Below are 17318 nucleotides of genomic sequence, written 5' to 3'. Positions count from 1 at the left end.
ATAGCCTCTACCACACCCATTGGACCTGAGAGGAAGCTGACTAAATGCATAACGAAGTATGAAATAGAGGGCTTTGTGCAACCTGACTGGAGTGGTGTCATTTTAATCTCTATACCTAAGAGAAGGACTAAGCATCGTAGAGGATGAACGTTGATGCTGTGTGAGATTGATTACTGGGAGATGAGGGCTTTCGTAATTAGAGAGTGAGAATAGGATGGGTCTTCACATAATTGAAAAGAATAAGAACTCAAAAGTGACGGACCAAAAGCTGACAAATTATTTCCAATGAAAGTATAGAAAAAGTAGTAGGTTAAGTGGTAGAGCATTTAGGATGAAGATGAGGAGAAATATCTTTACTCAACACTGAATCAGTTGTATTCTTTGCCCTAAAGGGCTGTGGACACCCAGTCATTACTGTGGCTACAAGGGCAGGTCAGAGACTGGGTATCCCGTAGCAAGTATCTTGCTGCTTAATCCTAAGAGCATTCCAAACCTGTGGCATTGCTGGCAGGGCCAGTGTTTATTGCTACTCCTATTATCTCCATGTGAAGGATTACACTCCACTCACTTGGATAAAAGCAACAGTGATACCATAATCCCAAAAAAAGCATAAAATATGTGAAACTAATAGATATTTCATTTGAAAGGGAATCAGGTGTGAGAGTGAACAATGATTAACCATGATCTTAATGATAGGGCCATGTGGTTTATTGATGCTCCTATTATGTTCTTATAGTTTTAGATCTGGGGTTGACAGCCTGTGGTTCTGGAGTCATATACTGCCCTATAAGAATGTATGTGCGGCTTCCCACGTAGCACTTGGCATCCCTACAGAGTCTATGTGGGTCTGTCTGGCCCAGCTATACTGTTGCTGTCAGTCCATGGGAATCCCCAGGAGCCCCCACCTCGTTGGAAGGAGTGGTCTGAGATATTGTCTAGAAGAAGCATGTTGTGGACCAGGAGAGGCACAGTGGAGTCTGTGGCTACAGACCAGAGATTAGACAACCCCCAATGCCCCCAACTGCTGGGGTCCACCAGATGGTCAGCTGGAGAATGGAGACTCATGGGCCCTGCCTGTCCTGAGTCGAAATCTGGGTCCACATCCAGTTTGAGATGCAGGTGTACAGTACAGGTGGGTCCAGATCTGTCACCATAACATTGTATTATAGTACCAGTGGGGACAGGTCTGTTGCTGGCTCTATCTGCCATTTCAGAGAGGTCTTTAAAGAGCCGTGCAAAATATAATGGGCTGTAGGATTCTTTAGATTACCATTGCTGCCCCAGCCTCCCTCTCCTCAATTTGCTCTTGTTAGAGGCAGGCACATGTGCATGAGCACGAGGGATTCCATGTAAAACTAATGTCAAGGTTGGACCGGGAGACATGCCCATTGTCTTGATTTAGGCCAGTGGGAAATGTTTGCCAACCAAGAGGAAAGAGTGAACATCTAGACCTTTTTTTATGAAAAAAAGACACTTAGCTTTTTTATATATTTCTGAATGACTTGGAGATCTCCTGACTGCAGGTTGCATAGGATCCAAGTCATTATTATTTTTAGATTGAACCATTCAGATTAAAACCCTTTCTACTCACCAATCAGATAGTCATAGAGTCATACAACACAGAAACAGGCCCTTCAGTCCACCATGTCCATGCTGCCCATTGTACCTATCTACACCAATCCCATTTACCCACATTAGGTCTGTAGCCTTCTATGCTTTAGTAGTTCAAGTACTAGATGCTTTTTAAATGTTGTGAGAGTATCTGCCTCCACCAGCTCTTCAGGCAACTCATTCAAGATGCCAAGCACCTTCCATGTGGAAAAAGTTCCCCTCAGATCCCCTCCAGTCCCCCTATCTCTCACCCAAAACTGTCATAGAGAGACTAATATAGAGACTATTATGTGTAGTTTGAGTGTTTTCAGTTTCATTTAGCATGAAGAAATTTCAATTAGTTCTTTACATGGTGATTGGGATAGAGCCACCAGCAATGCTTAACTAACTTTGATGTCATCTTCAACACTTCTTTCCTGAAATTGTCAAACTTGGGCTTAGAGCTGGGATGGTGATAAAGGGGGGATGGATGCAAATAATCCCTCTGCTTTCCTCATTGTTGGCTGTTTCCCTTATGTCACAACCCCATGGGCTGGGTAGGTCTGACCGTAGTTGCTGTTGTTCTGTGGCTAGGACTGTTACTGAGACTGCTAATCTGTCTGCTGTTTGTCAGTAAGGACCAGGTTGATTCTGAACACCCGTCCATACTTGAGTTCTCCTCCTTGCAAATCCATTGTGTTACAAAACAAAAACAACTTGCATTTGTATAACACCTTTAATGTAGTTAAAACATGTCAGGAGCATTATCAGGCAAAATTTGATGCTGGGTCTTATTTAACAAAACATTTGGACAAGTGATCAAAGATTTGTTAAAATGTGAAGTTTTAAGGAGCATTAAAGGAGAGAGTCAGACAGATAAGAGAGAAAAGTGTAGGCAGGGTGTTTCAGTTTATGTGGTGGAGTGATTGAAGTGGGGATGCACAAGTGGCCAGCTTGGAAAAATGCAGATAACTTGGAGGCTTCTAGTGAGAGGTTAGGTTAGAGAGAGAGCTGAAGCCATGGAGGCATTTGTTAACAAAGAAGAGAATTTTAGTTTTGACACTTTCTTACTGGGAGCCCATGTAGGTCAGTGAGCACTCTGAAAGTTTGATGCCTAATGTGTCCTCATTTGTCCACTCAGACACTCTGGAAGTCCTGAACGATATTGACGAGATGTCAAAGCGTCGAGTCGAGGTCCTCTCTTTCTTTGCTGTAAGTAGAAAATAAACTAATTGTGTCTCAAAGCAAACAAGACTCGGCCTCAGTTTGCCTGCAGCATTTAATTAGCACCAAAACTGTATAATGCCCTGCACTCTGCTAACAAGTGGAACTGACTGGTTTTGATTGCAGCTAATAATGTCTCTAGCTGTGAATTGTCTGTACACAGCCTTCAAGAAAAAGCCATTGTAAATATTGAAGCTGATGGATTTGCCCTGGCAGCAGTGGTGAGATGTAAATGAGGCAGCAGTATTGCCTTTGGAGGAGAATTCTGAGCCATCACAGTTAGTATTAGAGAACTTTACAGTGTGTAAGGAATTATTCTTCCCACTGAGTCTAGTCATACTTTAATAGAACTGTCCTGTCACCCTGCTCTTTTCCCATAGGCCTGAATTTTTTATTCCCCTTTAAGTATTTATCCATTTCCCTTATGAATCTAGATCCACCATAGCTATTTCAGATAATAGCTATTTTGTCTTTTCCCATGTCACCCCCCCCCTCCCCCCCTCACCAAATCTTTTGACACCAATTTAATCCAAGTCCTCTGGTCACTGACCCCATTGATAATGGGAACAGTTTTTGTTTATTGACCCTACTTAAAATTGTCATGATTTTGTTCATCTCCTCTTAACCTTTTTTACTCCAAGGAGAAAACCTCATCCATCTTTGTAGGTGAAATGTCTCATCTGTGAACCATTCTAGCTGAAGGACCATGGTGGTTTTGACAGAGCCACTCACCGTTATCCGAGCCGAGAAATGGTTATGTACAAGCTTTGATTGCTTCCTCATGTATTGTCAGAGTAGTAATAAAAGCTTGGATAGTGGAGCAGATTGTATATTAAAGAAACACTTAGAGTATTCTGATTCTTAGCCTGCATTATAACTCTGGCCTGTGCTGTATGTGGTTGCATATTAATGCCATTTAAAATCTAACCTCAAGTTACCAGAACATTGTAGCCTTGGGTTGATGACTGCCTGTGGAGATCTTGATGGCTGTGTAGAGTTCAGCCAGGTTTGAATTACTTTCAGATACAAGCCCTCTCAGAGCACTTTCCAAATTTACCATGAAGTACACTTTTTTTAAGCAGTTTGAGAAAAGCTCTCCTGCCTGCACATTTTAATTTGCAGGGAAGGGTACTCTGCTCATATGAAAGCTGGTATCTATAGAACTTGCCGGTGAAGTGCATATGTGTACACAGCTCTTCCTTACCTGTTGCGTTTTGAGATGTTTTTGGCTGCCTCATGTTCTGTAGCTCTCACCTGTGATCACCAGGGAGATCTGACTAACTGGAGTCACAGGAAACAGATTGATGACTATCCCCACCTCAAGCCTTACCAGCCAATTGTATTGATGTGAGAGGGAACGTCATTATTCATTGAGCCTTCAAGTACAGCCCTCTTAGCACAAAGCACTAAATATTCATTTGGCAAGTTGACATCTGGCACCATTCACAATGTCGTGTGCTGTTTATTGTACTAAAAGTTTGCTTATTTCTCACAGAATGATCTCCAACGTCTGATGAGTTCCCCTGAGGAACTTTCCCGGAACACTGCATTTGTCTTGGCTTTGAGGAGTATCCAGCACGATCCACGGTAACTGGAGCATGTGAACTTGTCAAAGATGGACATGTACACCATACCTATCATAATCTCAGTGACCCAAAATACTTTACAGCATCAGAATAACATTTCAAGGTTTGGTTACAGTTGCAGTGTAGGAAATCTGGCTGTCAGTTTTCTCAAAGAAATCACCCACGAATTGACATGAGATAACGGTCAGTTTTCTTTTGGTGGTGTCAGCTAATTATTTGCCATGAGACTGGGAAGAATTCTTCTGCTCTTCTGAACTCCAAGCATTAAATTGTAAAGAAAGACTACATAATCTAAGGCTGTATTCACTGGAATTTAGAAGATTAAAGGGGGATTTGATCTAAGTTTTCATGATATTAGAGATGCTGATGGAGCAGATAAAGAGAAACTGGATAGGGAATCTAGGATTAGGGGATACAGTCCACAAATTTGGGCTTGGGCTTTGGGGAATAACTTCTATGTGCAAGAGAAGGTAGATGTTTGGAACTCTCTTCCACAAAGAGCATTTGATAGTAGGTCAATTAATTTTAAATCTTAAGTTTTTGTTGATCTGCAGTATTAAAGCATATGGAGAAAAGCCAGGTATGTGTATTAGGTCGCAGGTCATGATAATCTGCTTGAATAGCAGGGGCAAGCTCAGCAGACCTAATGGCTTACTGCTCTTACTTTGTTCCTTCTCAATTGTGCTGTGGACTTTATTTTATCCACCTGAGACCAGACGACGCCCTAGTTTAAAGTCTCTCAAAAGAGTAGTGAGTATGTCATATTTATCCCTTTTTCTGTGCCTTCTTGGACAGGCTGAGGCATTCTTAAGGAATTGGTCATTCTTGCAGTGCTATGCTGATACTAATGGCTCCAGTATTACCAGAGGCCTGTTGTATCTCAGCTCAAGTTGTAGATGCTTGATGAGCATCAGCAGGAGTAGGCTCTGTGTCCTGTTGGGTTTGGCCTGCAGTTCAATAGGTTGTGGTTGATCTTGTACCTCAAAACCACTTTTCTGCTTAGTTCCCATATTCTCTGACTCCTCTGATTTCGAAAAATGTGTGGATCTCAGTCATACATAACTGAGCATCTACTATCCAATCAGATAGAAAATTCCAAAGATATATGACCCTTTGGATTAAAGAAAATTTTCTTCATCTCAGTCCCAAGTGACAGTTTCCTGTCCAGAGACTATGACCCCTAATTCCAGATTCGAGACAAGAAACGGCTTCTGGCATTTATGTGGTGAAACCCTCTCCAAATCTTTCTCCCAAAGCGATTGCTCCTCATTTCTCCAAGCTGAAAAGAGTATAGGCCAATCTGACAAGGTCTCTTGGGTATCATGCAGAGATTCAGAAGTTGGGTGGGAACATAAATGTTTCTGTGATTACAGACGTGATTCCATGATTGTGGCATTTTATATTCCAGCTATTCAGTCTATTGATATCTCCCTGCAGCTTAGAACATTCTTACCAACTGTCAATAGCACTGTCAGTTTTGGTATCATTGGCATTTGAGTCCACGTCATTACTATATTGGAAGATCTGTAACCCACAAGGCTATGGACTGGAGCTGGGAAGCTGGAGTACCTAAGCAGCTCCATTTTTGGCTGGCACAATATACTTGTCTGAAGGGCCTCCATCTGTCCTGTAAAGTTGTGTTTTGTAATCCACTCATGCCCAGAATCAAGGTAGTGAATCTATGCAGCTCTGATTCTATATCCTGTAAGTAAGGGGATCAAAACTGCACATCCAGTTTTCCTGTACAATCCCAGAAAGCATTCCTTACTTTTGTTTTCCAACTCTTTGGCAATGAAAGCCAATGTACTGTTTGCCCTCCCTGTGTTCTTTATTCTATACTTTCTGCACCTGTGAACCAGTACACTGAGATCCCTCCGTACACCAGTGTTTACTAGCTTTGTACTATTTTACATGAAGTATTCTGGTTTTCTGTTCATAACCAGACATTATACTCCATCTGTCACCTTTTAGTCACTTAACTAATTTTACCAATCTGCCTTCCTTTGTGTCCTCCTCACAGCTCACTTTCCCTCAAACTTAGTATTAGCAAATTTGTCTTTTCTCCAATGTCATTCATAAAATTGTTAATAGCTGAGGCCCCATCATCGAGAGACCAACACATAACCAAGCTATTCAGTGTGAAAATGACTCTATTCCTATTCTATATTTTCTGACTTGTAACCAGTCCTCTTATCATTGTTAAATTATCCCATCCTCTGAGCCCTTACGTTGTGTAATCACCTTTCATGCATTGCTTTAATCAAGTTTCTGTTGAGATGCACTATATCCATTGGTTCCCCCTTATCCACCATTGAAAACATCCTCAAGAAAGTTATTAGATTTGTCAATTTTCCCCACAAAATTATGTGGGAGCTTCCCAATCCTATTGTTATTTTCAACATGTGCTGTGCCTAATCCTTAATGATGGGTTTCATAATTTAACCAACAGCTAATTGGTCTATAATTCCTTCTGCTCTCTTTTCCTCCTTTCGTAAATAGCAGTATTGCAATTGCTGCTTTTCAGTCTATGGGACTCTTCCAAAATTGAGGGACACATTCACTTTCTGTTAATGCAGCCTGCCAAGCCCAGTTTAGTCCCTTTTAATTTCTCCAGTATTTTCTGTTTAGCTTATTACTTTTTTGTTTAAGTTCCTTACTGCAGTTAGACTCTTATTCCCCACTCATTTATTGTCTTTTAAGGAATGAATATGGGAGCAAAATGTTTGCTTGTTTAATGCTTCAACAAATCTCTTCCATATTATAATGTCTCATTTATTTTCTCTATGCATTCTTTTTTTTACATAGTTTAGAAGCTCTTAGAATCGTTTAAAATATTTTTTTGATAATTTATCCTCCCTGTTTATTGATTTTTTTGGCAATTTGCCCTTGAATCTCCTAATCTTCAGGCTAGCTACTCTTCTTGGCAATGTAGTCCTCTTAACCTAATATTATCCTTAGTCTCATTTGTTGTGCATGATCCACTTTTCTCATGGAGCTTCTGTTTCCCAATGGAATGCACACTCATGTGGAATTTTGAATTATTTTTCTATGTGCTTGCCATTATAAATCTACTGGCAAATTTTTTAATCTAATTTTCCAATCTACCTTAATCAGCCCATCCATCAGATCTATATAATTGGCTTTATTAAAGTTCAAGATTCTAGTTTCCAACTGACCTGTGTCTTTCCTGTACTATATGCAAAGTTTATATCATTATCATGACCACTTTTTGCAAGAAGATCCTTTACAGTTATGGTATTAATTAACTCTGTCTCTTCCACAAGGTAGTCTAAGGTGACTGCCTATATTGGTTCCATGAAATATTGTTACAGAGAATTGCCCCAAATGGATTCCATTGACTTCAAAATTTTTGCCAATTTGATTTTCTCAGTCCTTTTCTTATTATATTACCATCACTGCAGTATTTCCTTATGTCTCAATTAGTTCTCTCTCCAATTGTGTTGCTATTGTTAGGGGACACGTATACCACTCCAATCAGTGATTTTTCTTCTTGACCCTTGTAATCTCTTCTTTCCACCCATAATGATTCTACTTGACATTCATCTAGGTCAGATCATTAATACTTATTAATATGTTCATATTAATTCCTCATTAATACTTCCATGTTATTCTTTATTAGGGCAATCAACACACCAATTCCTCTCCTCTATTCTGCCTGTCCTTTCTAAACATCACATTCTCTGGAACACTTTATTCCCAACCAGGTCCCTCTATTATCCACTTCCAACCCATTTGTCTTTATATGTGCCATTATTTTGTTTATTTTCTTACAAGTGCTTTGTGCCTTTAATTTTAACTTTTAATGCTATTTTCTTTTAATTGATTTTTTTTTTCTAAACTGATGCACCATTAACATTAAACTCTCCACCCTTTGTCTTGCTCTGCTAATCATTGCCAAAATTCCTACTTTGTTCTGTGGCTTTAACCTTTTAAAGGAAAAGAAAAACCTACTGCCTTGCCTTCACCTGAACCCTGCCCCCACCCTTTATTAGTTTCATTATCTGAGGGTTGCTGTTTTTTAATTTAATCCCTGACTCTCAGTCTCTCAGCTGAACCTTATTCCTGTTTGTGATTATATCGTTGGTGCACACGCAGACTCAAGCATCTGAATCCTCTCACTCCAAGTTCTTTTCCAGCCTAGAGGAGATGTCCTGAAACCCAGTACTCAGGTCCCCACCTCCCTCCCTGGTCACACTTGCCTTCTACCTTTGTCACATTCTTTTTTCCTTTACCACCCCATCTATACTCTGTAAAGGCCAGGAATCCTGCATCACTATGTCCTGTGTGCCCCCAAACCTGACTGATGCACAGTCATACCCTTCTGTCCCTAAATACTGTGCAAATCCAGGCTTCTACCTAACGTAAGAGGTGTTTGCCTCCTAGAATCAACCCCATCAATGTAACTTCCCCTTTCCTGATGTATCGTAATGTCTACAATTCAGACGCAGCTCCTATAAGCCACACTTCCTCAAGATGCCCATACTTGTTATTGATTTGGTCACTGGAGTCTCACTGGTCCTCACAAACTCTCCCATGCTGCAGACACAACAGTTCATCTATGTTACCATTCCAATCAAAGAGTATTTCATGTATTCCATAAGTTTCTGACTCCATTCACTTCAAACTAAATTTATTTTTAACTGATGATTAGTTTCTTTACTGCCCAGAAAGGTCAGTGTGGACATGGTAGGCCGAAGGGCCCATTTCTGTGCTGCACAACCCTGTGACTAAAGTTAAAACATCTGTGTTATTTCCAATCTGCTGTCTGTTTTAAAATAAAACACACAGAATTGCACTAATCACTCTGCAAAATATAAATACTTGCTGCTTGAAGGTTGCATGAACCACCACAAATACTGAGGGCACAAAGCAGTACCTCCTTCCCATTGTGAATTGATTTCCTGACTTCAGCACTGTGCTAAAGTTGTACTTTTCTTATCTGCACTCTGTGTGTCTACATTGTCACATTAAAATCACAGATGTTTCCTCAGGTTCAGTGTCCCTCTGAGTCTTCACACTGTGTTTTGAGTCCGTCTCAGCTAGAAGATACTGCTCCAGAACATGTACAAAATGTTCACCCACACATCCCCTGACTGCCCCCCAAACCAACACAGTTAACTTTGGTTTCTCCTTCCAGTGTTGCTGCTGACTTTCTCCCAACATTCATGTACTGTCTTGGCTGTGGAAATTATGACGTGGTGCAGACGGCTCTGAAGTATCTTCCCGATTACACACTACTCTGCCAAGGTAAAGCTGATGTGTCTCGTACAAACCTCGAGCTTGGTTTATTATCTGGCAAGTGTTTACACTTGATCCACTTCTCTTTATTAATCCCTGCTAACTGAAATTCACCATCCTTTTTTGACTGAAGGTATGACTATGTTCAATCAGTCTCTACCCAGTGATCTGTTGCCTGGTTCAAATTAATCACAGAGAGCATCGCGCGCGCGCGCGCGCGCACGCACGCACGCACGCACGCACGCACACACACACACACACACACACACACACACACACAGTAGGTGGTAAAAGAGGTTTGGGAACCTCTTGGTTTCTTCATAACCCTCCTTAGCTCTTGCAAGGCCTGCAGTGTACCAATTTAAAATAGTACAGAGATTGACTAACTGTGCAGACTGAAGATCTTCCAGGTCTGAATGCTCAGTAATATCTGTTAGATTATCATGGTGTTCCTTAAATGTGTTACTGATTATGATGCAATTATTAAGAAGTTTATTTGCCTTGACCTGGATAGTAGTGCTGCTGTTGTTTTACTTCTGACAGTCACTCATTCTTGTCACTTGCTTTGTTCACAGAGCATGCAGGTGTTCTCTTGCACAAGGCCTTTTTGGTTGGGATGTATAGCCAGCTCGACACAAGCCCACAGATTGCAGAAGCAATGAAGGTTCTACACATGGAAGCCACGACTTAAAGACTGAGCATTGTAAAAGTGATGCCTTACTGCTACAGAAAAAAAATATTGATTGAAGACTTGGCCGAAGTACTTTTAGTACAATGTCACTTAACCTCTGATATCTTCCACGTGAAGAGGTCAAACTATTCAGGATAAGGCTGCTCAAGAGTATTTCCCCAGAACAGAAACTAATGAGAATTAGAGGATTTGAACATGGATTTTCCTACATAACCATGGTCACTGCACTTCAGTTCATCATGTGAGGACCTTTATGATGAGGTGGTGCATAAAAATGAACTACAGCAAATCTTTCAGTTTCTCTCTTCCAGTTTTTTCTTGCTGTTGCTCATGCACACATTGCATGACCCTTTGTCCTATTTTAATTGAAATGCCCCCGAATTAAATGTCAGGAAAAGCAGAAGTCATTTTGTGAAACTCTGAGCAGCCAGGAGGTTTGCCAGTCCAACAAGAAACATGGCACAGAGCTGGATTCTAACCTCTCAGTGTACCTCAAGGTGAGGCTTGTGGATTAAAATGCATAGCCAGCCATTTAGCCACTGAACCATCATTGTTGTAACCAGGGCTCAATAGGGTTTATTTAAAATGGGAAAATAATTGAACTCAAGCCATCAGAGCTTATCTGTTCCATTCGGCTCCTTGGGACAACTCTATGGACTGGATGAGATCTCATGAATGCATGAGGCTGTGTGATTCAACCATCAGGACCCACATGCATCGTGGTTCCATGATGTTCTGTGGAAGCATTGTACTTTTGTTGAGAATTTTTTTAATATAAAATCAATATTTGACAAAAAAAATTATATGTTTTTATCTGCTGTTGTGAAAGAAATTGAGCAGGTAAACTGTCCGAATAATCAGCAGGAGAGTTTATCAGCAACAGGAGGTAAAACTGCTGGGCAGTGCACTTCCAGGTGGTTTTCCAAAGTATTTCGACTGGAGATAATTCTTGGGAATTAACATTGTAAGTGATAAAGAGGCTCTGAAGCTTGTAATACTTGTCATAACTGAATCATACATTCTGTTTTGAATATGTCAAATGCTATGAGCATTTGGAATATTGTGAGCAATTTTGGGCCCCATATCTAAGGAAAGATGTGCTGGCCCTGGAGATGGTCCAGAGGAGGTTCACAAGAATGATCCTCGGAATGAAAGGCTTAACCTATGAGTAGCGTTTGATGTCTCTGGGAAAGATTTGGGGGGGGGGGGGGTGGAGTGGGGTTGGAAATCGCATTGAAACCTATCAAATACTGAAAGGCCTGGGTAGAGTGGACATGGAGAGGATGCTTCCATTAGTAGGAGATCCTAGGATCCGAGGGCACAGCCTCAGAATAAAGGGATATCCCTTTAAAACTGAGATGAGGAGGAATTTCTTCAGCCAGAGGGTGGTGAATATGTGAAATTCATTGCCATCGAGGCCAAGTCATTGGGTGTATTTAAGGCAGAGATTGATAGGTTCTTGATTGGTAGGGGGGGGTTAAGGGTTATGGGGAGAAGGCAGGAGAATGGGGTTGAAAAAATAGAAAAAAAATTCTGCTCCTATCTCTTATGGTCTTGTGTCATAGAGTTGTACAACACAAAAATAGGCCTGTGGCCTTCAATGTGTTTCATTCTAATGTGAAGGTATGTGAATACAGTCACTGAGGCATTAATGTTACAATCATTCATTTCCTTCACGAATTATCACATTTTATTTAAGTCAATACCCAAATCTGCCCACAAATAAGCACTTCCCCTCCCTCCTATGAATTACTCTCTGACGTGTTAACCATCCATTGTTTCCTTGCAATTTTTCTCATCTTTCACCCTTGATGAATCAAGTTCAAACATTCTTATTTTTGGTTTCCTCCCTGGCCTTGCCCCTCCCTATGTCTGTGCTATCTTCAAGCCCTGATATAAAAACAGAAAATATTATTCTATCGGCCAGGCAGTATCTGACAAGGGGTCTTCAACCTGAAACATTAACTTTTTCTTTTTCTACAAATGCTGCCTGAGTGTTTCCAGCATTTTCTGATTTTACTTCTGATTTCCAGTATCTGTAGTTTTTTGTTGATTTTCCTTCACAGCCTCGTAAGTTCACATTGCTTCTCCTGATCATTCCTGACTTGAATCACTCTGCTATTGCCAGTCATGCCTTCAGTTTCCAAGGCCCTGCACTCTAGCATTCTCTCAACTCCTCTTGAAACTCTTTAAAACTCACCTTGTTGGCAAAACTTTAGTCTTTTGCCTTAATTCCTTTATATATGGCTTGGTATAATTTTTTTTGATAATAAATCCTGTGTCATGCCTTGGGATGTTTTCTCTATGATAAAGAGTTAAGGGATATATAAATGCAATATGTAATTGTTTGATGGTGAATACTCAGCCTGCTTCAGAAGCTACCCAAGATAGTGTCAAATGTTTCTTCCTCCTCCTTCCTTTCATTTTCCATTAGTTTCAGGTGGGAGATATTTATTAGTCACATGTACATCGAAACACACAGTGAAATGCGTCTTTTTGCATTACTGAGACTGCTGGGGGCAGCCTGCAAGTGTCGGCACACTTCCGGTGCCAACATAGCATGCCCACAGCTCCTAACCTGTACACCTTTCGAATGTGGAAGGAAACCAGAGCACCCGGAGGAAACCCACGCAGTCCTGGGGAGAACGTACAAACCCTTTACAGACAGCAGCAGGAATTGAACCCAGGTCGATGGCACTGTAATAGCATTACACTAACTGTTACATTACCATGCCGTCTAGATTGGCACTGCATTGTGAGTGACCAGAGCTCAGACCTGCAGTCATATCTGAATTATGGTGTTTGGCATCTGTGAAAGGGTGGCCTGGACTCTAAATCCACAATACAAAACAACTCTGTTTGCTGACCGACACGTGACCCAGATGAGATTGCAGAGTCGTCCAAAAAAACATTGGAGCAACATTTTCAATGTATGTTTTTGTCAGAGCAGATGTCTGACAACTTGCAGATGTTTGTGCCACACTAGCCACTACCGTTGTAAAGCCACTTTTCCATTATTTGCCCTGAGCTTGGTTTGTTAACGTGGGCGGTAAGTGTGGAAAAGAGAAGCTGCTTGCATTGGTTTGGGATTGTGACTGGAGTACACAGGCACTAACCACTCCCACCTCCACATCTCCAGCAGAAGTGGCCATCTCCTGTGAGGAAGAAGTAAATGGTTACAGTAAGTGTCCACAGATGTTTTGTACCAAGGATGTTCCACATTACATGCATAAACCTTCTATGAAACTCATGGGACTAAAAGTGGACAAATCACTGGAACCCAATGGTCTGCACCCAAGAGTTTGAAAGGAGGTGGGTTGCAGAGATAATGGACCCATTGGTTGAAATTTTTCAAAACTTGCTAAATTCCAGGAGGGTACCAGAAGAATGAAAAATAGCCAACGTGACTCCCATATTCAAAAAGGAAAGAAGACAGGTAGTGGGTAACCATACACCAGTTAGTTTAACATCTATTGTTGGCAACTTTCTAGAGTCAAATCAGAGATTATTTATCATTTAGGAAATATGAATATAATTAAACCTGAAAAACATCATTTTATGAAAGGTAAATCATGTTTGGCAAACCTGCTCAAGTTCTTTGTGGGACAGTTGACAGAAGGGAACCTGTAGATGTAGTGTATTTAGATTTACAAAAGGCATTTGACAAGATGCTGCATAAGAGGCTGGTACATAAATGAAGAACCCAAGGTATTGGAGGAAGTGTTTTAGCAGGGATTGAAAACTGGCTGTCACTTGGAAAACCAGAGTTGGAATAAATGGGTTATTTTCAGCTTGTCTAGTCAAGTTCCCCAGGGATTGGTTCTTAGCCCTCAACAATTTACTATTTACATTATGACCTAGAGGAGGGAATCAAATGTAAGATTTCCAAGTTTGCCAATAATATGCAGATGGGTGTAAGGGCATGTTGTGATGAGGACATTGTGATTCTGCAATGGGATAAAAATAGATTGAGTGATAGAGCAAAAGCCTGGCAAATGGAGTTTAATGTGGGGAAGTGTGAGGTCATGCACTTCAATAAGAGGAATCGAAAGGCAGATTATTATCTAAATGGAGAGAGACTAGAAATGAATGAGGTTCAGTTGGATCTAGGTGTTCTGGAGGATGAATCATAAAATGTTAGCAGTCAGGTCCAACAAGTAGTTGAGAAGGCAAACGGCACATTGGCCTTTATTGCAAAGAGGTTGGAGTTTAAGAACACGGAGGTTCTGTTACATTTGCACAGGGTGTTGGTCAGGCCACTGTGCACAATTTTGGTCCCCAAAGATTGGTGGATTTGTGGACAGTGTAGAGGGCTGTCAAAGGATACAGCAGAATATGGATCAGTTACAGATATGGGCACAGAAATGGTAGATGGAGTTTAATCTGAGCAAGTGGAGGTGTTGCACTTTGGCAGATCTAATGTTAGGATAAACTATACAGTTAATAGCAGGGCCCTTAACAGTATTGATGTACAGAGGGATCTTGGGGTCTAAGTCCATGGCTCACTGAAAGTGGCCATGCTTGCCTTCACTGGTTGGGGCATTGAGTATAAAAGTCAGGAAATCACATCGCAACTCCCTAAAACTTTGTTAGGCCGCACTTGGAGTATTGTATGCAATTGTAGTCGCCCCATTACAGGAAGGATGTGGCGGCTTTGGAAAGGGTGCAGGAGAGGTTTTCGAGGATGCTACCTGGATTGGAGGATATGAGTTGTAAGGAGAGGTTGGACAAACTTGGGTGTTTTTTTCAGAAGCTGAGGAGAGACCTGATGTAAGTTTATAAGATTATGAGAGGCATAGGTAGGGTAGAAATGTCAAGTACTAGAGGGCATGCATTTAAGGTGAGGGAGGAAAGTTTAAAGGAGATGTGCGGGGCACGTTTTTTTACTCAGAGTGGTGGAAGCAGATACCATAGTGGTGTTCAGAGGCTGTTGGACACATGAATATACGGGGAATGGAGGGATATGGATCATGAAGCGAATTGGTTTAATTTGGCATCGTGTTTGGCACAGGCATTGTGAGCCAAAGGGCCTGTTGCTGTGCTGTACTGTTCTATATTACCTAAAAATGGATATAGTAGCACAAGTCCAAAGGAGATTCACCAGGCTAATTCCTGGGATGAGAGGGTTGTGCTGTCAGAAGAGGGTAGACAGCTTACGCTTGTATTCCTTGCAGTTTCAAAGAATGATTGGTGACCTTATTCAGATATATAAGACCCTAGGGAGCTTGACAGGATAGATGTTGAGCTGTTTTCATGAGTGAGAGAGTCTCAAATGAGGGGTCTTAGCTGCAAAGCATTTGGCAGGCATGGTAGTGTAGCAGTTAGCATAACGCTATTACAGCACCAGCAACCAGGGTTCAATTCCCGCCGCTGTCTGTAAGGAGTTTGTACGTTCTCCCCGTATCTGTGTGGGTTTCCTCTGGGTGCTCTGGTTTCCTCCCACATTCCAAGGACATGTGGGTTAGGAAGCTGTGGGCATTTTATATTGGCGCCAGAAGCGTGGCAACACTTGCGGGCTGTCCCCCAGAACACTCTACACAAAAAGATGCATTTCACTGTGTGCTTCAATGTACATGTGACTAATAAAGATATCTTAAAATTGAGGAGTGGAGAAGTTTCTTCTCTCAGAGGGTAGTGAATCTCTGGAATTCTCTGCCCCCGAGAGTGGTGGAGGCCAGGTCATTAGATATATTTAAGGTGCAGATAGATAAATACTTGAAAGATCAAGGCACTGAGACCTGATACAGAAGAGGAATTGAGGCCAGCATAGATCAGCCATGATCACACTGAATGGCAGGGCAGGGCCAAGTGGCCTACTCCTGCTCCTATTTTCAGGTATTCTTGTGAAATGAATAGTATTGAAAAATGTAGTATTAAATGTATTCATCTCTTACTATTCAGGTGTAAACTATTGTGAAATAAAATCAATAAATTCCAGGTTAGGCTGATTATTCCTCTGGGTATTCCAGTGCTTTCTTCTCATTTCAGATTTTAGCAGCTGAAACATTTTAATGTTTGAAATATTGTGGTACTGTAAGTTTCTACTGCTTTCGTTTGCAACTGGGAAATTTAAGGAAGGGTCAAAATGTCTGCCATCACTGGGATTGAAAAAGGAGCAGAATTATTCACCCATTACAATGCAGGTGGAGTCCATCTATCCGATTTGGTCCCTACCTGTTTTCAGCAGAGCATCGCCCTCTTTTTGTTCTCAGTGACATTCTCTCTTACCTGCCCATCAGCTCCTCTTTGATTTTTTTCTTTGCCATTTACGTACACCAGAAATAATTTGCAGTCGCCGGTTAACCTATCAGCACACCTCTAGAATGTGGGAGGAAACCCACATGGTCACAGGGAGATCGTGCAAACCCCACACAGTCAGCTGCCAAGGTCAGGATTGAACCCAGGTCACTGGAGCTGTGAGACAGCAGCACTACCTGCTGCACCTGCATAGCACTCTCAGAAAGAAGTCAAAAGTAATCCATTCAGAACCAATTATTGCAGAATGTAGATCTAACGAGGTGATAAAATAGAGCACCATGTTATTCAATTTTTATATTTAAAAAATATACTTAAAAATCACAATTACCTTGATTGTGAAGTGAGCATTATTTCTTCTGGGTCCTCTATACATGTGACATACCAAAACACAGATGACCCAAGACGTGCCCGAGGCCACTCATGCAGAGCCTACCTGTCCCAGCCCAAGCAGAGGGAGTTCACTACCCCTCCACAGCAGACACTAATCCCAATGGCTCCTCATCCACTGATTGCAGCCCTGACCCCACCACCACTGAACCCCAATGCCTTCTCACACCCCGGATGTGACCACTGACTAACTCCACTCCTCCAATTCCCAAAGCTGCCTCTAACCCTGCTGCTTGATAACCCAACCCCACTAGACCCAAACCTCCAGATGCTCTTGCACATCTCTCATCTCCAGCTGCAAGTTCAAGGTGCACTCGTATGTT

General features: G+C 41.5%; 1 protein-coding gene across 4 annotated transcripts in view; it reads left to right on the top strand.

Moving 5' to 3' along the window:
- ints1 (integrator complex subunit 1) overlaps window positions 1-11240 on the top strand; it is a 116565-nt gene extending 105325 nt beyond the window's left edge. For all 4 annotated transcript variants that reach the window (XM_052022403.1, XM_052022404.1, XM_052022405.1 and 1 more), the window contains exons 45-48: window positions 2732-2802; window positions 4310-4401; window positions 9559-9668; window positions 10235-11240. In XM_052022403.1, coding sequence (XP_051878363.1) covers window positions 2732-2802; window positions 4310-4401; window positions 9559-9668; window positions 10235-10350 — 389 coding nt within the window. In that variant the 3' untranslated portion in view covers window positions 10351-11240. The remainder of the gene's footprint in view (window positions 1-2731; window positions 2803-4309; window positions 4402-9558; window positions 9669-10234) is intronic.
- The last annotated feature ends 6078 nt before the right edge of the window (window positions 11241-17318 follow it).

The sequence above is a fragment of the Pristis pectinata genome, chromosome 8, assembly GCF_009764475.1.
Source record: "Pristis pectinata isolate sPriPec2 chromosome 8, sPriPec2.1.pri, whole genome shotgun sequence".
Classification (NCBI taxonomy): Eukaryota; Metazoa; Chordata; class Chondrichthyes; order Rhinopristiformes; family Pristidae; genus Pristis; species Pristis pectinata.
Note: the sequence above shows the minus strand (reverse complement) of the source record. Positions and strands in the feature narration are given on the sequence as shown.